Source organism: Dermacentor andersoni, chromosome 3, assembly GCF_023375885.2.
Source record: "Dermacentor andersoni chromosome 3, qqDerAnde1_hic_scaffold, whole genome shotgun sequence".
NCBI classification, from domain to species: domain Eukaryota; kingdom Metazoa; phylum Arthropoda; class Arachnida; order Ixodida; family Ixodidae; genus Dermacentor; species Dermacentor andersoni.
This window is the reverse complement of record NC_092816.1, coordinates 226,957,183-226,983,159: the sequence shown is the minus strand read 5'-3', so window position 1 is coordinate 226,983,159 and position 25,977 is coordinate 226,957,183. Positions and strand designations below refer to the sequence as shown.

The following is a 25,977-nucleotide window of genomic DNA, read 5'->3' as shown; positions in this document are numbered from 1 at the left end:
TGGGCAGCGGCATCTGCTTTCTGCGCCTTGTTGTCTGCTAGCCTACTGTTTCTGGTGCCGTGAAGCATACACGGAAATCTAAGAGTCCCCGGATTTCGAAATATTAGTTTGTAGTACTGAGGTGTTGTTAACATGACGCGGAAACTGAATAACGATCGTTATTCTGAAATGAATAACGATCGTTATTCTGAAAAGTTACGTACAGTGCAACCGTGATAATACGACTTTCTCGGGACCGCAAAAAAGTGTAAAATCTAAACATAACTTATGCCTATAAAAATACTACTTGTTTCACGCGATGGATTTACGAGAAACTTCAATGTAAACTACTAACATACTCTGCAGGGCTTGGAAACCCAAATTACCAAAAAAGTAGACGCGATAAGAATTAATGCTGCAGTACAGGTACCAATCATGCTTTATTCAAACGAACCTTCACGGCACTCCACTGCCCACTGCCACGATTCCCACCAGCCGGCGTGAACTTTAAAAAAAGTCGGTAAGTTTCTTTTGGACCTTGTTTGATCCGTCAACCAAGAGCTTTCGCTCGAGTTGGGCAACGTCCAAAAGGAGGTCCTCTGCAGCATCGCATGAACAGATGAAGTTCCGGATACAGTCTACGTGCTGTAACACCTCGGCGAGCGTGGTAGGCACAGGCACGGCATCTGTGGCGTCGTCGTTGTCCTCGTCCGATGTCGCAGCGGTGTCGGCACTAGGCAAAGCCTCCTCGATGGCGTCATCCAGCGACACCTCGCCGCAGATCGCAACGTTGTCGTCGGCCTTCACATATTCGGCGAAGGTCGTGGTGAGGTTTAAACCCTCGAAATTGTCATCGCCAAAGCCTGCATCGGCGTCGAGGTTGTTGCGTACCCAGCAGAGGAGGCAGTCTCTCGCTTAGAGCCAGAGTGCCCGAACGAGTTAGCGAATGTGCTTTGCGAGACTGCGTTCCATAAACTGGCAATAAAATGCATAGTGTCGAGCACAGACAGACAGACAGACAGACAGACAACGAACTTTATTGAATCCTGAGGAGCTACTTTCGGGACCTCCTAACGGGAGGCCATTGTAGCCGCTGGCCGCGCCCACGTAAAGGACAGAACGCCGTGACGCTCCGTGAGCAAAAGGTTTCAGTGCAGTCGGGACACAGTAATATTCAGTGTCGAGCACCGTAATATTTTTTTCCGACTCGCTGGGCTCCATAGCTGCCAGCCGACGCTGCCCTAACTGCTTCCGGTACCCTTGCTTGACGCACTTAATGATGCCGGCATACAGCGGCTGCAGCCGGCTTGTGCAGTTTGGCGGAAAAAAACACCTTTATGTTCCTCAGGCTGGACGTATCGGGTGGTGGCACGGTGCATTGTCCACGAAAAGCAATATTTTCCTCACCTTGGCACCCATTTTGTTATCCAGCTGCTGCGAAAAATTTCTGAAGAGCAAGGACGTCATCCACGCCTTTTTGTTGAGTTGTCGCTGCTCGGCAGTGTCTTCAATTTCTTAAAGCACTGTGGCTTTGCAAACTTTCCAAGAACGAGCATGGGCAGCCACTCGGAACCATCCTCATTAGCACAGAACATGGCCATCACACGCTCTTTACTACGCTTGCCACCATGACAGCTGTCACCCTTAAACGCAAGGGTTTGCTCGGGCTGCATATTGCTACGTAGGAAGACGCAGACGAAAAGCTATGTACAAGCATATTTACAAGAAAATACGCTGCGCTTGGCCAAGCGGCAACAGCCCGCGCTAGCTTTTCATCGTCGTCGTCATCTTCGCACTGCTCGCCTTTTCGTGATCGCACATATTGTTCCGTAGCACTACCCCCGGCGGCAAAAGCGCCGTCCCGGAGCGACTAGAGATCGGACTCGGAAGCAGTGTAGTAGGCCTTGAGCCTACTGACATGCACGACATCACTTGATGCCAGAAGAGAGGACGAGGTTGAACCCACAGGAGCAATTTCGTAAGTCACAGGCGTCACCTGGCGCAGCACGCGGTAGGGCCCTGTGTATCGCAAAAGGAGCTTCTCTGAAAGTCCGACGTGAGGGGAGGGCGACCACAGGAGCACGAGCGCACCAGGCGAAAACTGTACGTCCCGATGGCGGGCGTTGTAATGACACTGCTGAGTGGCTTGTGAGGCAGTCAGTCGAGCACGGGCAAGCTGGCGTGCATGGTCAGCGAGGGCGATGGCGTCGCGCGCACACTCGCTTGTTGAGATCGCAGCAGGAGGAAGTGCCATGTCTAGGGGCAAGGTAGGTTCGCGACCGTACAGTAGATAAAATGGAGAAAATCCGGCGGTGTCGTGCCGGGAAGAATTATAAGTAAATGTGACGTAAGGAAGGGCAATGTCCCAGTCGTGGTGGTCCTTGGAAACGTACTTGGACAGCATATCGGTAAGAGCATGGTTTAACCGCTCTGTCAGGCCATTGGTTTGAGGATGGTATGAGGTAGTCAGTTTGTGTTGAATGGAGCAGGAACGCAATGTCGGCGATAACTTTCGAGAGGAAGTTTCGACCACGGTCAGTAAGCAGCTGTCGCGGGGCGCCATGAAGCAAGATAATGTCACGCAAGAGAAAGTCCGCGACGTCAGTGGCACAACTGGTAGGGAGAGCCCGAGTGATAGTGTATCGGGTGGCGTAATCAGTCGCGATGGCTACCCATTTGTTCCCAGACGATGACCTGGGAAAGGGACCGAGCAGGTCTAATCCAACACGAAAGAACGGTTCTACAGGGACGGTGATCGGCTGGAGATGACCGGCAGGTAGCACCTGAGGTGTTTTCCGACGCTGGCAGGGATCACAGGCAGCAACATAGCGTCGAACGGAGCGAGCGAGACCAGGCCAATAGAAGCGGCGGCGGACGTGGTCGTACGTGCGGGTTACCCCAAGATGTCCTGCAGTGGGTGCGTCATGCATCTCAAAGAGCACAGTCTGTCGTAGCTGTTTTGGCACGACAAGAAGATCAGAGCCGTCAGGGAGGAAATTCCTCTGATACAGAATGCCGCCCTGGAGGACATATCGGCGAACAGATGCGTCGGTAGGTGTTGAGCGCAGACGCTTGATAAGTGCTCGCAGCGATAGGTCTCGGTACTGCTCATCGGCGATGTTAGCGAAAGCAGACACAGAGAAAATGCCGTTGGCGGTACTACTGTCGGCGTCGTCAGACTCGTCTACCAGGTAGCGAGAGAGGCAGTCAGTGTCCTTGTGTAGTCGGCCAGATTTGTAGGTGACAGTATACGAATATTCTTGAAGACGTAAGGCCCAGCGACCAAGTCTTCCTGTAGGATCTTTCAGTGAGCACAACCAGCAAAGCGCGTGATGGTCTGTGACAACGGAAAAGGGTCGGCCATATAAGTATGGGCGGAATTTCGCAACTGCCCAAACTAGGGCCAGACACTCACGCTCAGTGATGGAATAGTTGCGCTCCGCGGGTGAGAGGAGCCTGCTGGCGTAAGCGATAACACGGTCGTGGCCATGCTGGCGTTGTGCCAGTACTGCGCCAATTCCGTGACCGCTGGCATCAGTACGGACTTCGGTAGGCGCAGAAGGATCGAAATGGGCCAGAACGGGAGGCGTTGTGAGAATGTCGATTAGATGTGAGAATGCAGAGGCCTCGTTATCGCCCCACTGGAAAGGGGTGTCTTTGTTCAAAAGCTCGGTTAGTGGTCGTGCTATGGCGGCGAAATTTCTCACGATACGGCGGAAGTACGAACAAAGGCCGCTGAATCTGCGCACATCCTTGACACACTTCGGAACATGGAAGTGCGCAACAGCATGGATCTTGCCTGGGTCCGGTTGCACTCCGTTCGCGTCAACGAGATGTCCAAGGACGGTAATCTGGCAACGGCCGAATTGACACTTCGATGCGTTGAGTTGCAGACCGGCTCGACGAAAAACTATGTACAAGTATATTTACAAGAAAATACACTGCGCTTGGCCAAGAGGCAACAGCCCGCGCTAGCTTCTCATCGTCGTCGTCGTCTTCGCACTGCTCGCCTTCTCGTGATCGGACATATTGCTCCATAGCAATATGGTAAAAAATACCGCTCTCATCGGCGTTGAAAACGTCGCAGGGCTTGTATGCAGCAATCATCTCCGGCAGCGACTGCACCCACTCATTCCCCGTCGAAACGTCCACGGAACTGCTTCCTCCGCATGAGCGACTGTACAGAATCCTGTTTCGTCTTTTATAAAGATCCAGCCACCCATTCGATGCCTGAAAGTCGTCGATGCCCAGGCGCAATGCCAGAATGTCCGCCTTTTCTTTTAGAATGGCGCCGTCAACGTTGATCGCAGAGCTCCGTGCTTGATGCAGCCACTTGCCGAGAACTATTTCTAGCTTCTCATGCGGTCCTTCTTTTGCCACTTTCCGCTTGAGCTTGAACTTGTTGGCATTCTGCAATATCACGGCTTTGTTTGCCAGGATCATTTTAAGCGAAGATTCGAGTATCTTAAGGTCCCGGGCAATGCTGGCTTTCGTGGCTCCATGCCGCTTTTCCGCATCTTCAATAATATTCAGCTTATTGCCGCGCGACAGAACTGTCCGCTTTCTGGACATCTTGCGTCGCATTGCTTCACACAACTCAAAACCTCCGTTGAGCACTGGTCGCTAGGATTATGACGAAGAACACGTGAGATAAACCTAGGCCTCTCTGCACGACCTTGCTGGCGATCTGCTGCTGGGAAACTGGAAGGAGAGAAACGCTTCCCCAACGCGACGCCTCTGAGAAGAGAGGAGAAAGTGATTGTGGAGAAGAAAAGGCACGATTTCAGCACAGCGGGCATCACGGGTGGCTGCTGGTGGGGGAGAGAGAAATGAACCATGAGACAAGGCAGGGAAGAAAGCTGCGCCGAAGCGAACTGGTCAAGCAGTGTCAAGCACTCCGCATGCGGAGAGACGGAGCAAGGAAAGAGACCCATGGCCCGTTTCTTTCTTCCGCCGTTCCGTCCTGCGCTTCGCGAGGGTCATCGTTTAATGCGGGTCAGGCTTAAAATTGGGGCGGATAACTGGGGTTTTTAATGCATTGCTTGTATGGGGACTTCACCGGGTCTGCGCTAATCCGTCGTAAAACCCGGATCGTCGCAAAACCGGGGGACATATAACCGGGGTTCTACTGTATTCTGAAGATTGTAGCACTGAAATACTTTTACATTAAAACCATAAGAAGTCAGCAGCAGCATGGCCAGCTGTGCAGCCAGCAACCGCTGCCGGGTGAGAAGCGAGTGCGAGCAATGCTGTCCCACTGCCTTATTCTGGTACTTTCAAAGTCGAGATTTTGAGATATCAGGAGTCCGGTGCAATAACTTTTTTTTTAGACAAGATGTGAAGAACACATGGTTTGACACCACGGCCAGAAAAAACTCACTTAACCGATATTTTGAGATGTCGGAGTTTGATTTAAGGAGGCTTTGCTGTATATCTAAAGTAACTTGGAACTGAGGAATTCTGTGTTTGCTTTTGCTAATCACGTTATGGATTTGACATGCATGTATTTGTATATACACTTTAACCTTGATATACCAAACTTCCATATAACAATATTGTCTACATAACACAATAATTAATTTTTTTATAACTTCTCGTTCTATAGAACACCCCATATTTAGAACCTTAATATAACAAAGTGAGTTTATACACGATTTCAATATATAGAAATTTTACTGCCATTGTGGCAGCATAGTGGGACAATAAATAAAAACTTGCACAGACGCAGATGGTCACATGATTAAATTACGAGTGGCTGCTGGCAAATGCACCTCTCAAATCACATTGCGCGCCATATGATTAAGAGCGACTGCTAAAGCGGAGCAGTGTCACGTTCTGTACAAAGTCCAAGTGCGTTAAGATTCTATCTCGCCCTGGGTGCTGTATGTTTTAGGCGTGAGCGAGAGCTTGTGAAGGTTAACTGAGAAGGATGGTAATTTGATTAGTGCCACGTTCCCGCCACATCAGCAAAGAGGGGAGCAAGGTCAGCTCACAGTTAACGATCAAGCGCGGCGTGCGGGAGTCTCCTTCTCCAGTGCGGCCGAGTGCACACACATTTCAGAGGTGCCACTGGTGCTGCGTTATCTTGAGTTTCAAAGGCCAGCGAAGCATTCGCTCCCTGCTGCTGGTGCTTTTGCATGATGGTGTCGTCTCACTGTGAACTCCACTATTAATCGTGGGGAGTGGCTGGCTCTGCTTTGTACGGCAAGATATCGTCAACACAGCATCAAACTATCTTTCATTATCGACTCTCAAATTCAACAAAATGACTTTTTTTTTAAAATCCAAATTTGCTTTTTATGATTGCCTGATAATTAAGAAAATGTTTCGGCCCATTCTGGGAAAGAAAACTCCACCGGCGACCGCACTAATTTAGATAAAAGGTAGAATTTAAATATAATGAGATTTTCTATATAACGAAGCAAATTACTGATTTTACTGACAGTTATATCAAGGTTTAACTGCAGGTGTACCGACCTATCGCAGCACCATACCCATGGGTGCCACCACATTTGCTCATGTGACAGTGTCCACCTTACAGTGCCTTTTCATTGGCGTTTGCTCACTTGTCTACAATGGTTACGATGGCCATCACAGGTAGCAGTGAGTAGGTGGACGACACAAGGCTTTGGCCAAAGCTGCAGTGGCAGCACACCTGTCTGACAGGGTTTGTCCATATAGTAACAAGACTGGGCATGGTAAAAAGAATTTATTGACCCGATCGGTACATATAGTCTACGCTCATTGCAATGGACCCGCATACAACAGACTTTTGGTTAAATGAACCATATTTCAGCCTTAGTTTGTTCTACTTATTTTATTAATGCAACAAAGTTCACTTTTAACGGACTGCACTACAATGGACTTCAACACTGTCGCTTTCTTGGGGTGCGGTGTGCCACTCCGAACTTCGGTGCTTGTTTCCGGGGTTCTACTGGAACACTCACGATTCGTTGCCTGCTACAACGTTGCCTGCTACAATTTTGTGAACCGTTGTTTTGCACACATTGAGGTCTTCAGCGATTAATCTGGTACTGAAATGATGGGGGCAGTTGAGGAGACTTTCTACTTGGCCACATTTTCATCCAAACCACTCGTTGAAGGACCCAGATTGCTCCATGTCTTCAACGGTCTCCCGTCCATTCTTGAACTCACTGAACCACCGAAAAACCTGTGCCCTTGACAGGGCATCACCTTTGTGAGCCTCCTTAATCATGGCAAGCGTCTCAGAAGCGGGTTTGCCAAGGTGAAAGCAAAATTTAATTGCGCACCACTGTTCCAGCAAACTTCTTCCTTTCCAATGTTTCCTGCCCAGAAAAAAACTCGAAAACAGCTTTTGCGCCGCCTCAGATCCTCACCGGGTGAGAGCTCGGACACGACTGCCGCCCGGTGCGTCATCACTTGACTTTGCCAGCTGCCGGTGAGACCGCGCGGCAGGCGGCCACTTGGCGCATCAAGCCCTGTCTGTACTGCAGTTGCAACATTGCACAAGCTTACCACCTGGAGACAACAAATGCAACAGCAGCCTATTACCCTTCGTCTTCACAGCGGTGGATTTGTACGGCTGTTAAAACTATGCACCTGCTGCTGTTACTGGACTTCGGTCAGGAATAGGGGTGCATGGGCGTGCAGAAATATGCCCGACCCGCTCCAACAACAGTGGTCGGTTTTGACTGCCTAATGCCAGCGCTGATCAGATAACTTGGGAATGGCTTTCTGAATGCTTACAGTGCAGATTAAAATGTGTTCACGTATGTGCGGACAAAATGTTGCAAGTGGCCGATCGCATGCGGTTCGAATCCCTGTGCAGAAAGAAAAGTCATGGTGTCCCCCTATTACTACCCATATTACTTCATGGAAAGTGACATTTCTCGTGTCAGTCGCGCTTGTGTGGGGAAGATGCAGCAATGACTTGCATGCTTACTGCATGCTTACTGAAATTTGACATTCGGTGAAATTCTGTACCACTGGTGGAGGTAACGCTGTGGTGGTAACGCTGCAGGTGGTGTTAGCCCGGCAGTCGTTAGCCAGCCAGCAACTGGCTTTCCAGTGCTGGTGGTATGTAGAGCTTGTGGCACTCGCCTTGCGAAAGGGAGTGCACGGCAAATGGTCACAAACATTCCTCGTGCCACTGAGGCGGGGGCAAAGCTTGCACGAACCTCACACCTGCAAGTCTCTGTCGCAGGTATTGCAGTTTGCGACAGAGCACATCTGTTCTTCCACATTTTAAATAAATAGTACTAAGCGATCAGCAGCCTTTCGGCAGAATGTTGCTAGGGCACCCAGCGTTGCCCGATGCCTCCTTGCTCCAGATTTAGAATGCGTTCAATGGCAGTGAGCCTGCGGTGGCCCCTGGTGTGTGGTGCGCAGACTGTTCACTGTAAAAGGTTTATAGTTATATGCATTGTATGCATTTAATCACTCAAGTACCCTGTGTACTATTTGCTGCTGTGTGCAACATGGAGGATGAAGTCTAATCAGGTGGCACGAAGCAACCTTTGGCTTCATTTCCTTGACAGAGGTGTTTTGCACAGACCACCAGCTCACCTGGCCAAGCAGGCGCTCGATGCCAAGCACCTCGATGGTGTCGGAAGGCCGGGGAGCCCCCGGGGTCGGGGAGGAGCCATCCCAGGTGGTTGCGGGAGGCACTGATGATTCGGGCAACTCGCCTCCATCGACCTCCACGCCATCCTCCTGTCAGGCGAGACATTCAAAACGTTGCACTACTACAGGCCTGGCCCAATTTCAGTGAACTTTTTGCAACAAGGTGTGGTAATGGGTAGTTGGTCATGTTCAATTGACCAACTGACCAACAAAACAGACAGGGGATGAAGAAGACACGTGCACAAGGGCTTCCTGCAGTAGTTCCCAATAATGCCAGGCACAAGCTCACAAAGTGAGAGTAGGAGGCAATGCTTGTGTGCTCTGCTCAAGACTTGAGTGCAGTGCGCAGCAGTCAGTGAACACAATAATGTGAAAATTTCACGTTCACCATCTTGAAAAGCAGTTCATCAAGAGGTTACACCGATCATGAGCAAACAGCCCCTTGGCACATCAAGAGGAGCAGAATGTATCGAAAGTCAGTGTTCTTGCAGTGTCCTGCTTTGTTCACTGAGCAGTGAACACGCTTAGTCATATTGTGTAGGCACTTAGGCAATATCAACATACATGATTTCATGTGGGCACATAAAATATCACTTCCTGTGCCAGGGCAGTAGATGAAAAACAGAAGCTGCACACAGGTCACTAACCAGCAAAAACAACACACTAAAGAATCGAAAAAAAAAGTAACCATGCTGTCATCAACCTTACAATGAGCACGTTACGACAGCTGTGCAACCTGCCAGCATTCTTTTAGTTGTGATGCTCCACTCTGTACTTTATATACAAACTGTGGAAGACATTTTGGGTCACTAACCTCTAAGAACATCACCATAGAGAGAGAAGCAATACACATGTGCACACTGGCCCCTCTGCAATTGTCATACTGAGTGCACTAGAAAGATTGCGAGAATGCCGCACTTCCAAAACACAAAAGGGGTTCTTATGCCATTGGATGCACTGGCATAGCGCAGTCGTCTGGCACCAGGGGCCCGTAAGTCCAGTGAGGAAGGTGAGGATATCAAAAATTTCCGGGGAGAGCGAGTATTGTTTCTGCACCAGCACAACTGCCCTGTTCCAGCACCAGCACAACCCCCCTCTTTCGCTTTGGTTTCATTCCCAGAGATTGTGAATGTAGCAGGCATACATGCGGTTTTATTTTCTGCACAAAATAACACAGGGTGCTGTACTGATAACTTGTGACAAGTGCATTTGCACATCAGCTGTCAGACTGTAAGAGTTGGCAGCCAATGCAGATTTGGCATTGAGTAAAATATGGCTCGCAAGTAACAAAATATTTTAATAATGTTTTAATTAGCGATATTAGAAGTGATATTGCATTTGCAAAATTGAAGCCCGACAGTCATACAGGGCTAGCATAAATTATTCGTTCGTTTTCAAAAGGCTATGTTTTCAATAGTATTACACATACACGCACGAAAGATATACGAAAAGAACCACAAACTCACCAAGTTTATACACCCTCTACAAATGTCCAATGTGTGCCCCTTTGGTGAGACGACACACGTCCACCGTTTAACCTAACCCCCCTCGTTACTACGCCAGTGGACGGATGTAATACTTGGACCATCCTCGATACCTGCTGCACGTCCAGTGAGAAAAGGGATGCAGCCTGCCCACCTCGAAGAGTGAGTCGTCTTCGACGGGAGAGCCGCCTCCGCTCGTGCTGTTGTTGCCTGAAAGGGCGTCGTGGATGCTCTGCCCGGTCTTCTGCTCCCACAGGTGCATCCGGTCCCAGAGAATCTGCAAGTGGGTCGCACCCTGTTAGCAACCTTGATGCTGCAAAGAGTCACTGCTATAACTGCACACAGAAAAAACACTCCCTTCTCACAGTGCCTTTTGCTTCAGTGCAAATGGTGCACTGTGCTCAGCCATCCCAGCACGGTGGCTACTCCCCAATGCACAGAAGCGAAGGAGTGCAAGGCTTTCCTGTTACAAATGACAGACCTGCCAACCTTACAATTGAAAAAACACGACAGTGGAAGCCAATACTGAGGAAAAGCTAAAATGATGGAAATACAGTAAAACCTTGTTAATTCAGATTTCACGAGACTGAAAAAAGGTTTGAACTAAATGAATGTTGAATTATCAAGGGTATCATGAAAACAATAAACAAATCCTCACAACTCACTTTTGTTTACTGAATGAATCAGCAAATCCAGTTTTATTATTTTGCCAACAGGTCGTCCACGCATTGCGATGTAGTTTCATGCTCAACAGGTTCTGCTGTGCTTGCAACACTGTGTTGTGCACATCCATGCATCTGGTAGAAATGAAACCACTGTTTGCTGCAACCAGTCGAGATTGGTGCAATCACTGACGGCAACCACAGAGTTATGAAGACACGTGACCAGCTTGGCGTTAGTTGGTCCGGTAAATGCAAGAACAAAGGCTACAAAGGCACAAATAGGCACGAAGCGTCCTGGCATTCCTGTCATCCACGTGCAGCATCTGCTGATGACCATGACGATGGGGACTCCGCTGCTTTGTTTCTGTTGAACACTATTGCCGTTATTGCTATTTTGCCTCCTCGCTCCATGAGTTGTCCTAATTAACCAAAGTGTGGCCAAATGTGTCCGAATGTATATTACGTAATGCATACACCTGCCAGTACCAGAGGACACATACGAATTAATGAGGGTTGAATTAACGAGGTTTTACTGTACTAAAATACGAAAGGTTATTTGATTATTCGATATGATGGCTGTTTATTACAGATTCGCAGACTTTCCGGTGCAGAGATGCTGTGAACAGCCACTGTGCTTTATATAGTTGCAGTAACATTGGTCTGAGCCTCAGACAGGTGAAATGTTTACAAAGTTTACTTATGAAATATTCACGCAATGGATGTTGAAAATTCGATTGCCATTATACATTGCCAGTGGTTTATATATACTGCCATTCTACCCTGCCTCTGGATTGTTAATTTCGTGTAAGAGACCTAGTGCCAAAAGTGACAAGACTGGCTTGGTTGGCATTTCATTTCTGATTACTTTAGCACCGAGTAAAAAACATCACATGCAGAAGACATGAGACATCTACAACACTCCAAGAAATGTCTGCACCATTTGCGGTTTATTTGCCCCAACAATAATCACCTAGCTTGTGTGCCACTGGTTTCTTTCCCCTTACTCAAGTATTATTGCACAACAAAAAAGACACGGACGTAAGAGAAGAAGAACACTCACAAAGCACAAACTTTCAACTAAATTTATTGTGCGACTGAATCATTTTATATATGTGAAGCAGTACAGACTGCGCATGCGCCTACATGAAGGAAACAAGCTGTGCATTCGTGTAACATAGTTATGAGCCATGTAACATAGTTATGAGCCATGTGATGCCACCTCCAAGAAACTTAGTTCTTTTTCTGTGAGAGCCACAGGGGGAAACTAACACATTTATCACCCAATTTTGCAATCACCTGCGTTTCAGTTATTTCATGGATGAGCTGCATCCAGTCAAGGGACACAATCGTGCAATCGTCCTCGATAGGTTTGCAGCCATGATCGCGACAACAAATTGCCAAGAACCCGCCGGTGCCATTTTTTACGTTGTGGTGTTCACGGAGCCGATCACTGAGGTAATGCCCAGTTTGCCCGATATATTGCTTTCCACATGAAAGCGGGAGGTTGTAAACCACATGGTGAACACACTCAACATGCTTTTTGCGGTGATGCTTCGTGCACTTATTGGACGGGACGGCATTTGGATCCGTCAACTTGCAAAGCTTCTCGAGCTTGTTGGGAGCAGAAAAGACAACTCCTACATTTGCCCGTTGGGCCATCTTTTTCAAGATATGGTAAGTGTTGCACGCAGGGTAAAACCCTTACTATAGGGCATTTGCCGGGAGGGATATCTGCGACTGACTTCTGCGTGCTGGATCGTGCTTCTCTTAAAATGCATTCCGCAACAGATACCTGCACCGCCTTAAGATATCCATCATCATCATCATCACCAGCCTGGCTACGCCCACTGCAGGGCAAAGGCCTCTCCCAAACTTCTCCAAATACCCTGGTAATGTGTTAATTGTGGCCATGTCGTCCCTGCAAACTTCTTAATCTCATCCGCCCATCTAACTTTCTGCCGCCTCCTGCTACGCTTCCCTCCTCTTGAAATCCAGTCCATAACCCTTAATGACCATCGGTTATTTTCCCTCCTCATTACATGTTCTGCCCATGACCATTTCTTTTTCTTGATTTGGACTAAGATGTCAATAACTCGCGTTGGTTCCCTCACCCAATCTACTCTTTTCTTATCCCTTAACGTTACACACATCATTCTTCTTTCCATAGTTTGTTGCATCGTCCTCAATTTAAGTAGAACCCTTTTCGTAAGCCTCCAAGTTTCTGCCCCATACGTGAGTACTAGTAAGACACAGCTGTTATACACTTTTCTCTTTAGGGATAATGGCAACCTGCTGTTCATGATCTGAGAATGTCTGCCAAAGGCACCCCAGCCCATTTTTATTCCTCCGATTATTTCAGTCTCATAATCCGGATCCGCGGTCACTACCTGCCCTAAGTAGATGTATTCCCTCACCACTTCGAGTGCCTCACTACCTATCGTAAACTGTTGTTCTCTTCCGAGATTGTTGAACATTACTTTAGTTTTCTGCAGATTAATTTTTAGACCCACCCTTCTGCTTTGCCTCTCCAGGTCAGTGAGCATGCATTGTAATTGGTCCCCTGAGTTACTAAGCAAGGCAATATCATCAGCGAATCGCAAGTTACTAAGGTACTCTCCATTAACTCTTATCCACAATTGTTCCCAATCCAGGTCTCTGAATACCTCCTGTAAACACGCTGTGAATAGCACTGGAGAGATCGTATCTCCCCGCCTGACGCCTTTCTTTATTGGGATTTTGTTGCTTTCTTTATGGAGGACTACGGTGGCTGTGGAGCCACTATAGATATCTTTCAGTATTTTTACATACGGCTCGTCTACACCCTGATTTTATAATGCCTCCATGACTGCTGAGGTTTCGACAGAATCAAACGCTTTCTCGTAATCAATGAAAGCTATATATAAGGGTTGGTTATATTCCGCACATTTCTCTATCACTTGAATGATAGTGTGAATAAGGTCTATTGTTGAGTAGCCATTACGGAATCCTGCCTGGTCCTTTGCTTGCCAGAAGTGTAAGGTGTTCCCGATTCTATTTGCGATTACCTTAGTAAATAGTTTGTAGGCAGCTGACAGTAAGCTGATCGGTCTATAATTTTTCAAGTCTTTGGCGTCCCCTTTCTTATGGATTAGGATTATGATAGCGTTCTTCCAAGATTATGGTACGCTCGAGGTCATGAGGCATTGCGTATACAGGGTGGCCAGTTTCTCTAGAACAATCTGCTCACCACCCTTCAACAAATCTGCTGTTACCTGATCCACCCCAGCTGCCTTCCCCCTTTGCATAGCTCCCAAGGCTTTCTTTACTTCTTCTGGCGTTACCTGTGGGATTTCTAATTCCTCCAGAGTATTCTCACTTCCATTATCGTCATGGGTGCCACTGGTACTGGATAAATCTCTATAGAACTCCTCAGCCACTTGAACTATCTCATCCATATTAGTAATGATATTGCCGGCTTTGTCTCTTAACGCATACATCTGATTCTTGCCAATTCCTAGTTTCTTCTTCACTGCTTTTAGGCTTCCTCCGTTCCTGAGAGCATGTTCAATTCTATCCATATTATACTTCCTTATGTCAGCTGTCTTACGCTTGTTGATTAACTTCGAAAGTTCTGCCAGTTCTATTCTAGCTGCAGGGTTAGAGGCTTTCAGACATTGGCGTTTCTTGATCAGATCTTTCGTCTCCTGCGATAGCTTACTGGTATCCTGTCTAACAGAGTTACCACCGACTTCTATTGCACATTCCTTAATGATGCCCACAAGATTGTCGTTCATTGCTTCATCACTAAGGTCCTCTTCCTGAGTTAAAGCCGAATACCTGTTCTGTAGCTTGATCTGGAATTCCTCTATTTTCCCCCTTACTGCTAACTCATTGATCGACTTCTTATGTACCAGCTGCTTCCGTTCCCTCCTCAGGTCTAGGCTAATTCGAGTTCTTACTATCCTATGGTCACTGCAGCGCACCTTGCTGAGCACGTCCACATCTTGTATGATGCCAGGGTTAGCGCAGAGTATGAAGTCTATTTCATTTCTAGTCTCGCCGTTCGGGCTCCTCCACGTCCACTTTCGGCTATCTCGCTTGCGGAAGAAGGTATTCATTATCCGCATATTATTCTGTTCCACAAACTCTACTAATAACTCTCCCCTGCTATTCCTAGTGCCTATATCGCCATATTCTCCCACAGCCTTGTCTCCAGCCTGCTTCTTGCCTACCTTGGCATTGAAGTCGCCCATCAGTATAGTGTATTTTGTTTTTACTTTACCCATCGCCGATTCCACGTCTTCTAGAAGCTTTCGACTTCCTTGTCATCATGACTGGATGTAGGGGCGTATACTTGTACAACCTTCATTTTGTACCTCTTATTAAGTTTCACAACAAGACCTGCCAGCCTCTCATTAATGCTATAGAATTCCTGTATGTTACCAGCTATGTTCTTATTAATCAGGAATCCGACTCCTAGTTCTTGTCTCTCCGCTAAGCCCCGGTAGCACAGGACGTGCCCGCTTTTTAGCACTGTATATGCTTCTTTTGGCCTTCTAACTTCACTGAGCCCTATTATATCCCATTTACTGCCCTCTAATTCCTCCAATAGCACTGCTAGAGTTGCCTCACTAGATAATGTTCTAGCGTTAAACGTTGCCAGGTTCATATTCCAATGGCGGCCTGTCCGGAGCCAGGGATTCTTGGCACCCTCTGCAGCGTCGCAGGTCTGACCGCCGCCGTGGTCAGTTGCTTCGCAGCTGCTGGGGACTGAGGGCCGGGGTTTGATTGTTGTATTCATATAGGAGGTTGTGGCCAAGTACTGCACCAGGGTGGCCAATCCTGTTCTGGTGAGAGAGTGCGTTACCGGTTCTGGTCACCGGGATCAGGCCACACTCCAGGCCTGTTTATGCAATTTTATCAACACGCGGATTTTTTTTTTTTGTCATCCGGTGGAAAATTGCGCGGCACCGAGATTCGAACCACGGACCTCTTGCACGCGAGGCGGGTGTTCTACCTCTACGCCACTGCTGCTCCGCCTCATGTGTAATTGCACTTTAAGGGGGGAAGTGGGTATTCTGACCTTCATTAAGACCATCTTTACCAAATTTAATGAAACTCCACAGTCTTGAAGTTCAAATGCTGATTCTAAATATGCAATTGTTATTAAACTATGCAAATTAGTTCTAAAGTTAACTAAAACTAATTAACACTGTTTCTGGGAACAATGGAGCAAAAACTACTCATCAAAATCTTGCTTTCAGCCCATAGCTGGATACTACGAACAGTTTATTGGTACAATTATTAACAATTATACAGCACATCAAAGCTTTCTGTTCAAAATGGGTTCAAAGTGGCTGTTTAATGTACAGACAATAAAAAATATTAAAACTGAGATACAAAAATCTGGTACAATAATAATGGTACTGCCAATGCCCAAATCATGGAATGCAAGCATTCATTATTGTTTTGGGTCATGCTACGCTGGCACCTTTGAAGCCATTTTCCTTCTGAGAGGCGCTCATACACTGGTAGAAGGGCTTGACAAACATGGACAGGCAAATTAAATTGATGCTTGGGGATGGGCTCATTTTTTGCTTGTGCAGCATTCTGATGGCACCAAGAGTCTCGACCAGATGGGCAAAGACTGTGGTTTGAAACCTTGTCGTTTGACGTGATGTGGTGGTATGTTGCCATCATAGCCTTCACATCCCCTTTAGTTGGATTTTAATGCCCATCCATAGTAGGCAGTGAGTTTGGTGATCAGGTCACCCGTAAGTTTTCCTTTACCACCAAGTGTTTCAGCAGCAGAGAACTTGTGTTTGGCAACGAGAGTGTGCAAAGCAGTCCCCATCCTTTTTTTGGACGTGATTCACGCAATCTTCCTTCTCGGCTGGCACAAAGCCATACACTTTGGCTTGTCCGAGAGCAAGAAATGCGTGACTATCACCATCTGAGAGGACTGTGGTGTACCTCAGTTTGTGCAGCTGGAACAGTATAAGCGCCGCTTCAACTTCCATCTCCCCTGCTTTTCTTTCTGTACTTTTTTTTTGCACATATGGCTTGCTTCCCAATCTTGGTAGTCCGGGCCACCAGGTTTCGGGCCGCACACACACCCAGCACTGAAGTTGCTCAGGACAACGTAGTCGAGCACAAGTCCAGAGAACAGTTCAATGACCGTGCCGAATACGATGTGCGACGAATGGCCGCGCGTCATCCACGAGCCATCATAGGATACCGCTATATTCCTGCAGTTCACAAGTTTCAAGTCATTATACAGGGTCCTGAATATTTGGTTGCGCGTGGTCAAAAAACGATTTTGTGCTCACCGCTGCACTGTCCTTGCTCATATTTTGCAGAACGACCACATTTTGGCATCGGCTATGTTTAGTTTAACACTTGCCACAGTTAATTGAATGGTTTCTAAGAAAAAAGTGCGAATTTGCAGGTGCTTATGGGGATGCGAGCTGCTGCCACGATGGCGCAAGCATAAACTTGGGTCACCACTTGCAGAAAGCAGCGTTTCAGGGAGGGCACTCGCCTGTTCTAGGAGTGGGCAACACGCGGCAGCCCTCTCTGAAACGCTGCTTTCTGCAGATGACAGCAGGTGGCGACACAAGCCTGTGCCAGGGCCGGCTTTCCAGACGCCATTTTTCCCATAGACGAAAACAGCTTCTCATTTCTGTCTTAAAAGACAGGCGACTAACTGTGCCAAGTGTAATACTAAATGAAGCCGACGCCAAAATGCGATCGTTCTGCAAAATTTGAACAATAAGCAGTGCAGCGGTGAGTGCAAAATCTTTTTTTGAACATGTGCAACTAAATATTCAGGACCCTGTACAATGACTTCACTGATAGCGCACACGTGCCCATTAGCTTTTGGGCAGCAGATGATGGCGCCGGCGTCTGCTTGAGATAGCCTTGCCACGTTTTGTTAAGAAGGCCACGGTGCGAGATATTCATTGCAGCAAAAATGTCGTTCATCGCTGTTTGTCTATTTCCAGTGCTAACCATCGCACGAGAGGCGAGAATGTCCACTACGAAGGGGTTGACCATTTTGCCATTTTTAACACACGACGAGCTCCACTTGGAAACAACATCGCTGCAGTTTTCACAAATGGCGACAAGCTAGACGGCGAGGCCTTCTTGCTCCTTTGAGTAAAATGTCATGGAGCTGCCACAGAGACTGTACTTTAGACACAACACCAACGCGCTTATCGCTTCTGCACTGATCACATCAAAAGAACTACAAACACTCGAAACAAATGTAAACTATTATCTGTCAGTTTTCATGCTGGCTAAGGATCAATCAAATGCAACTAAATACAAAAAAGGCAACATACATTACATTTCATGCAGTTCATAAAATGTTAAACAAAAAGTTGAAAATTACATTCGACAGACAGTCTATTAATAGAGTCAATACACAAAAATTTCTTGGAATAATATTTCAAGAGCACCTATCCTGGAATGCTCATATCAATATTCTAGCAGTAGAGCTTGCAAAGTGTGTGGGGGTGTTTATACAAAGCGGCAACTTTCATTTCTGTGTGGCTAATGAAAGCTATGTGTTACGCACTGTTTTACTCCAAACTATGTTATGGAAATTTAGTATGGGGAACAGCAACACGTGGTCATTACGATAAATTACTGGTAGTATTACAAAAACGAGTACTACGATGCTGCGAACGTTACAAAGGGAACCAACGAGATCTCAGAACACAACCTTTATTCTTAAAACATGATATGTAAAGAGCTGACCAAATATTTTATTACAAGCTACTACAATTTGTGCATCATGAAAAATTATACATAAATAGCAGCATTGACAAATCATCCTACTACTTTAGAGAACGAAAACGACGCATGCCAATAACACGGACTAGCTTTGGAAAACAATCCTTGATATATCAAATAACTTCGCTTCTTAATAAACTAGAAAGAGATTTGGACTTCTAAGTTAGTCGAAACCTTTCTGAGAAACAGCTAAAGAAAGTATTATTAACCAATGCATTTAGTTTTACTTTATCCAAATAAACAAACAAATTCCTTGTATTTTAGGTATTTTTCTTTATATTGTCTGCAACACATACTGTTGAGTTGATTATAACAATGTGCATACGAAGCTCTCGTAGTTATATTGTTAGTTAGCGTACACATTTTTAAAAGTAAATTGTGAATATACCATCTTTTTGTTATATAAAAGAGAATTGCCACATGCTGCGAACTTTTTTACTATGTATGGATTATGTTTACGTATAACCGATACAGAGGCCTCTGTCAGGTATTGCCATACCTTTAGCTTCTGTACCTCCTGTGGTATCCTGTGTTAACTTCTGGTTTCGGTTTTGGGTCTTTACATCAGGGCGCCACTCGGCACCAAACGCTGTAAGTTGCCTTCCTGCTTCCCCTCGGAGAAATAAAAGCGCATTCTTTGTCTGGTCCCCGACTGAAGCAGTCCGGCTCTTTCTTGCGGCGCTGCGCGCCCCGGCCGTTTAGGCCTCATGCCGTAACCCTTTCGTCCGGCCGCCCCGTCAAAGCTACAACAAACTGGCGACGAGGTAAACCATTACTCTGCTTCCTACGTGCCCTTGCCGTACTTCTGCTCCTCTTCCTGCTTCCGGCATGCAAGACGCCGCAACTACGTCTCCTCCGCCTTTGTTCTCGGTGCCCGGCATGGCATTCGTACCCCCCATGCCGTCTTTCCTGGCGCTACCCGGCACTCCTGCGGTATCGTGGCTCACGTGGAAACGGTACTTTTACACGTTTCTCGAGGCAACCGGAGGCGAGGCACTACAAGACGAGAGGAAGAAAGCCATTTTACTGAGCAACTTAGGCTTCTGGGGGCAGCGTCTCTACTACGACCTCGCGTCGCAGACGGACCAGACGCGTACTACGTTCGAAGACGTTCTCCGCATCTTCGACCAGCACTACGAAGAATGCACCAATCCCCTGGTGCACCGCATTATCTTCTGGGACAGGAAGCAAGTACCTGGGGAAACATTCCAGGACTTCGTCACCGCGCTACAAAGGCTAGTGCCTGCTTGTGCGTTCGGCTCTTGGCATGACGAGTCCCTTCGCGACCAAATCCTCCAAGGCGTCACATCAAAAAAATTACGAGAACGGCTACTATACGAAGGAGCGTCCCTCACGCTCAAGAAGGCCCAGGAAATCGGACGAACTGTACAACAAGTTCACAAAGAACTTGAAGTCTTTAACAGCTCGTCTGTTCAGCGCGTCTCGACGCAACGCCAAGATGGCGTCGACAGCCATCACCTTCCTCGCCCGGGCGTGCAAGATGGCGGTTCCCGCCACCCTTCTCCCTCGACCCGGCGGCTTCAAGATGGCGCTCGGCGGCATGGCGGAAAGTCGCGACCTGGGGAGGCCGGCCAACATGGCGCGCGGCCCAAACTCCGCGAAGCCAGTCGAGACATCGCGGGCCATTGCTACCGATGTGGTTCACCTCACCACATCGCATCTGATCCAGCCTGTCCGGCAAAGCACGTTTCCTGCCGTGCGTGCGGAAAAGTAGGACATTTCGCTTCAGTTTGCCGTTCGAGGAACCGAAAGCATCGACAGTCCCCTGCTCGTACGCAACTTGTTTTCGCTGCATGCCAACAAGTGTCAGGAGTTCCAGCTGACCCAAGCGTTCAGTTTCCGTCTCTTCCGCATAACGCTCCCTCGGAGTTCGCCCAGCCGTACTCAGGACAATCGGGACTTGCAAAGGACTTCATCCACGACGTTCATCTTCGAGCGTCAGTGCAACCAGTCTCGGCGAAACTGCGTCCTCAACCTCGGTTTCTCTGTGAGCAAGTCTGTGCTGCAAACGGTATTTCGCCGCTGGAAAACAAAGTTCGGTCATTTGTTCAGGCACCGCAGCCAACTGACAAAAAGTCGCTGCATTCATTTCTTGGCGTCACGCGATACTACGCTAAACTGATCCCACAGTACGATGAATTGGTAGAGCCACTTAGGAAACTGCTAAAGCAAGGACAACCCTTTGTCTGGGACCAGGATACCGAGTATAGCTTCCAGACTATTAAGGAGATGATTGCATGCGAATTCGGCTCTTACGCCAAAAGTGTTAAGATGTACGTGGGCCGTCGTCGTGCATCAAAATGCCCTCAATTTCGTCCAGGAGATCTTGTCCGAGTACGCAACTCGAGAAAGTCCGATCTTAAATACTCGGGACCATTTAAGATTTACCGTAGGGTAGGTCGCAATACTTTCACGCTTGAAAATGGCAAACGATGGAATGCATCCAAACTTGTGAAATGCCCTGCACTACAGGATTTTCTTGGAAAATTCACTGAAAAGAGTCACTCCAGTGACTACCCGTCCCTTGACGATTGTCTCCCACCTTTTCTTCCAGTTACTACTGGTATAGGGGATACATTACGCTTCTTGTAGCGTAATCGTGCAGTACGCACATCATTACTATGGTGCTGACCGCCATACTAATTGGTCTTTCATGCCAAAAAGTTTTTAACATTAAAAGTCGTTACCATTCTTACGGGGGGACTATGGAGTGTAAAGTGCTTTTACGCACAATGCCAAATCCACGACAGCCACAGAGACTGTCTCGAGTCAGGCTCAGGGCGAATGAGCCATTCATCAGTGCTGTCCCAGGGGGCACACAGATGTTTGTTACTGTATACTTCCGTACTTTGTGAATTTTCTATGTGTTATCTGTGTGTGCAAGGCTGCATCTCGTCCTCCCAAGACGGGTACTGAAACTGCAGAACTGGAGTGCAATAATTCATATTCTGTTTTCATGTTGTGCGTTTTTCTTTTAAATGGTGAAGCCAAAGATATCATTTTCTATTGTGTAAAGATGACATCACTATCATGTATGTTACAGTGCTAACATGTGTTCTTTGACTCATGACTTACTTTTGTTGCGAGGAGAGCAAGTAGAGCATTTTTCCTTTCAAGGGAGAGATGATGTGGTATCCTGTGTTAACTTCTGGTTTCGGTTTTGGGTCTTTACATCAGGGCGCCACTCAGCGCCAAACGCTGTAAGTTGCCTTCCTGCTTCCCCTCGGAGAAATAAAAGTGCATTCTTTGTCTGGTCCTCGACTGAAGCAGTCCGGCTCTTTCTTGCAGCGCTGCGCGCCCAGGCCGTTTAGGCCTCATGCCGTAACCCTTTCGTCCGGCCGCCCCGTCGAAGCTACGACACCTCCCTTGAAGGGGAAAAAAAAAAAAAAATCAAGAAAAATAAGGCATCTGAATCTGAACATAAAAGCGTGACTCCATCTCCGCCAACCTATCCGCGCCATCGTTGACACTCGTACACATGTCTAATTTCCGCTTCATTGCCAAAGTTCGCGCCAGTTGTTGGAGGTTTTCCCCTGCTTGCTTCTGCCGTTGGAGCAATTCCGCTGGCTGCACCATCTTTGTGTCGTGCCGAATGCTGCTCCTGCAATCACTATCGGCCGGCGACGTCGTTAGGCCTGGCTCGCTCTCGCCAGGCCCGTTGCATCCCGTGTCGCAGCCATTGCTTGAAGCTGCCGCCAAGTGGCCGTCGCTATGTTTTTCGGCAGGGTCGGAGCACATTTTGAAATTGTAGCATGCTCGCTTTCTTTTCTTACCAAAGTTCCAACATTACGACTGTAGTACACACTACGCTAGTGGCTTTCAAAATGGCGTCGCGGTTTGCTTGCTTTTACAACATGTATTTTCTTTCTTGCATGTTTTCTAATGCCTCCTTTACTATATGCCTGCCGCATGGTCCATAGAGTTTCACACAATAATTACTAAGGGAATGGGAGCGGTTGTGCCAGCATGGGAATTATGGGAAGTACATGAATTTGCCTCAACTTTTTCCTTTTGGCTTCAAATGGCTCTGTGACTTTGTAAACTCGTCATTTTCAACAAAATGTACTGCGTAATAAACAATTAAATAAACATCATTAAGATTGCTTGACAGAAGGATTCGAACACATGAACTCTAGCACAGAAGCCTGATATTGAAACCATTAAGCCACGGATGCATGTATCGACAAGCAAATGAAATGCCCTTATGAATTTATCGCGGGCATGCTAGTGCCTTGAGACGCTTGGCGCGTTTCGATTTGGCCACCTGGACAAGCTCAACCATTGCAATTAATACAGTGAAACCTCGTTAAATTGTAGTTGGCCGGAGCTCGGAAAAAGTACGTACCAAACGGTAGTACTGCTTAACCGAAATAGCATGAGATCACCCACTGGCACACAAGCTGGTATGGTTTATGCGGACGTAAAACACATTATGTTCAATGGGTGGTGAATCGGGGATTTGACTTTATTGCTTTTAAAATTAAACTACTGTTTATACAGGTATGGTTTAACGAGGTTTTACTGTAGCAATTGTACGTGATCGTGGCGTCTTCTCCACTTCGAAGAGCAGAGATTGCGCTGAAATTTATGACAGTAACATTTGTATAGCACCTTATACAAAGCCACAAGAACGTCTGAATCCACAAACACGAAGACCAGACAGTTAGGCCGGTGTCGAGCCCGTCACCACTCCCAAGACCAAGCAATTCAGACCCTCCGGACAGAGCGTGGCTGTCTCAGGCAGCACCCGGCATTGCCGCACCCGACCCGGCAACATTGGTGCCCAGGCGGAGTACTCGACAGAGGAGGCCACAAGACCGTTGCTTGCCTGGATAGTGGGCACCGTCAACTTGTATGGGACGGCAGCAGAGCCTTATGCTCTGAACATGGACGTTTGTTTCTTTTAGTTAATTAAACAAACAAACTGGGGGTAAGGGGTTGTAACAAGCACGTGATGCCCCCTCGGGCATAATTTTCATTGGCCTGCCAGGCTCAGTGGCCTGGCTCGGTAGACAACATTGGTCACCACACCAATGAACACCAGCGAGCACAGCTGCTCGGCGGTCAGTCATCATTCATCACCACCACGCTGCAGAGTGTCTGTCTAACGGAGGGTGCCTCAAGCCCTCCCTCGTTTACGAACCCGGGCGGATCATAACATCGTGCACTTCCCATCATTCCCATGGTGGTACAACGACTGCAGTGCCAGAGTTCCCTTTCGCAATTGTTGTATGAAACTCTATGGCATGGTTAAGTAAACTTGGTTCCATGCCCTCTCCCTTTTCTCTTCTCCGTATGGATGGGTGGATGTTATGAGCGTCCCCTTTGTAACAGGGCGGTGGGTTGCGCCACCAAGCTCTTGCTATTATACTGCCCAATGTCCTATGTAAGTTAAAAAAGAAAAAAAAAAAAAAAATACGAACTCCCACAACCAAATTTTCTGACCACCTACTGCGAACTTCGCTTTTGTACGTCTTTGTTTTCTGCCGTTTCCCTACTTTTCTTCTACCAATCTTTCAATCGCCTCTTACTAATCTCTACTGCAGACATGTATACTTTTCCCTGGCTCTCGCTGAGCCCAAAGGCTTCAAGGAGGCCAGTAGTGCCTAAATCGACCAATGGGCAGACGTCTTCACATTCTAATAGAACATGCTCCATCGTTTCTGTAGCTTTACCGCAGCAAGCACATGCTTCTTCTTCCTTCTTATATCTCGATTTATAGGTGTGTGTTCTAAGGCATCCTGATTTCGTTTCAAAAAGTAATGAGCTTCCTTTTGAGTTATCATACATTGTTTCTTTCCTGATTTCGTTTTTTCCTCTTAAGTAGTTACTCATGGCCGGTTTCTTTTCCACTGCCACCACCCACGAGATTATTTCAGCCTCTCCGACTTTCCACTTGACGGCTCCGCGAAAAGGCAATGAGCGCCGCTTGTGGCGGATGTCTGCAATTTAGATCACGTGCTGCGGCGTCTGGATTCATAGCTGTTTCATGGCATCTGTTACCGTCTCAGAGGCAGCAGGCACGGCAGCATGGTTGCGGAGCAGAAAACGTCAGCTGCGGGAAGCGCGTTGCGTGGAGTGGAGCTGACGACAGGCTATGCTACATTTTTTGTTTTAATATTGTAATAAAGAAACGAAATCTCGATTTGTGTTAAGAAATGCCATGAAACGTTTTTAAGTTTTTGAGAATGGTTTACACAGTTCCTAACCCTTTCGCTGTCACGGACGTACCGGTTCGTCTTCGCGCTCCCCCCCCACAGTGTCACTGATGTACCGGTACGTTCTCTATTGTGCGTTCAAAATTTCGCACCTGAGTGCAAAGCTGGTGCTCCTGGACTGGTCACGCCATCTGTTGAATCTTTCTACAAGTTCGTATTTTCGCCCCACACTGTGTTGGTACATGTATTGAAGAGTACGGTGCGACTGCCACTCGCCCCTCTCTCTTTGCTGAGTGGCGTTCGCTGAATCATGCGTCGCGCGCGTGTGGTTATGGGTTCAAGGGTTGTTCTGCCGTCTCCGCTGGTTTGAAAGTATTTATTTTTGTTCTGTTGGTGTGTCTGCTACGGCGCGTCAAGTTCAGGGGTACATGCCGTTGTCTTTCTGAAAAGAAACTGACACATGACTCGATTGCTGCTTTCGCTCTCTTGCCGCACCCTCGCTTCCGGCTTGCAGCAGTAAACATAAAGCCCCTCGAAGTTTGTTTTAGCCTTTTTCCATCTCCCTCTGTCTTCTTGATCCCACAACGTCCCATTTCTCTCCATTGTGCAGGCGACTGAAAGCGCATCCTCCCTGCGCGCGGTTACTTTCGGATGGCTGAGCGGATGGCTGCTCACTGGAGCGGTGGCTCTCCGATTCAGAATACGAGCCAAACTCGGATTTGGACTCTGACAGCGTCTCATGCGAGGAAGAGGTGAGTTTCGCATCATCAGATTCGGATGTTGAACTGATGTTATAGTCAGGCTGATGATGATGATGTTTACTAACAGCTGCAGAACACTGAACTGTGCATATTCTATTGACTATGTTATTTGTATACCAATCACAATCAAAATTAAATTGCTATGTTCATTCCCTGTTATGCTCGTTCCTTGAAACCAAGCAGACACTGGAGGTGTGTCATTGCCAGAAAGGTCCGACAGTGAAAGGGTTAAACGCGCTTTACCAATATTGCGACGATTGGAGTTAGCAGACATGTTGCTTTGCATCAGTTTGTCTGTGAAGGATTTTGAGTTCACAGACGTACTTCGTTGCAGGATTTGTTTAGTTGAATGCCAGCTCTTTACACTCGCAGTTCCTGCGCCTTTTATCTGTCATTTATCCATCAGTTTAAGACGCCCTAAATGTGAATCCTTCTGCCCGTGGTGTCCAACAAAGACTGCAGTCGTCATGCCTTATTGCTGTGTGCCACAATGTAGGTCAAGCGCTCAATGCCAATGTCCCGGTTGTAGTAT

The 25,977-nt window shown here is 47.4% G+C and overlaps 1 protein-coding gene across 2 annotated transcripts in view; it reads right to left on the bottom strand.

The window, feature by feature from the left end:
- LOC126536157 (DIS3-like exonuclease 2) overlaps nucleotides 1–25,977 on the bottom strand; it is a 330,469-nt gene that overhangs the window by 149,192 nt on the left and 155,300 nt on the right. For both annotated transcript variants that reach the window (XM_050183033.3, XM_050183050.3), the window contains 2 exons: nucleotides 10,222–10,344; nucleotides 8,527–8,673 (listed from right to left, as the gene is read on the bottom strand). In XM_050183033.3, the coding sequence (XP_050038990.2) occupies nucleotides 8,527–8,673; nucleotides 10,222–10,344 (270 nt within the window). The remainder of the gene's footprint in view (nucleotides 1–8,526; nucleotides 8,674–10,221; nucleotides 10,345–25,977) is intronic.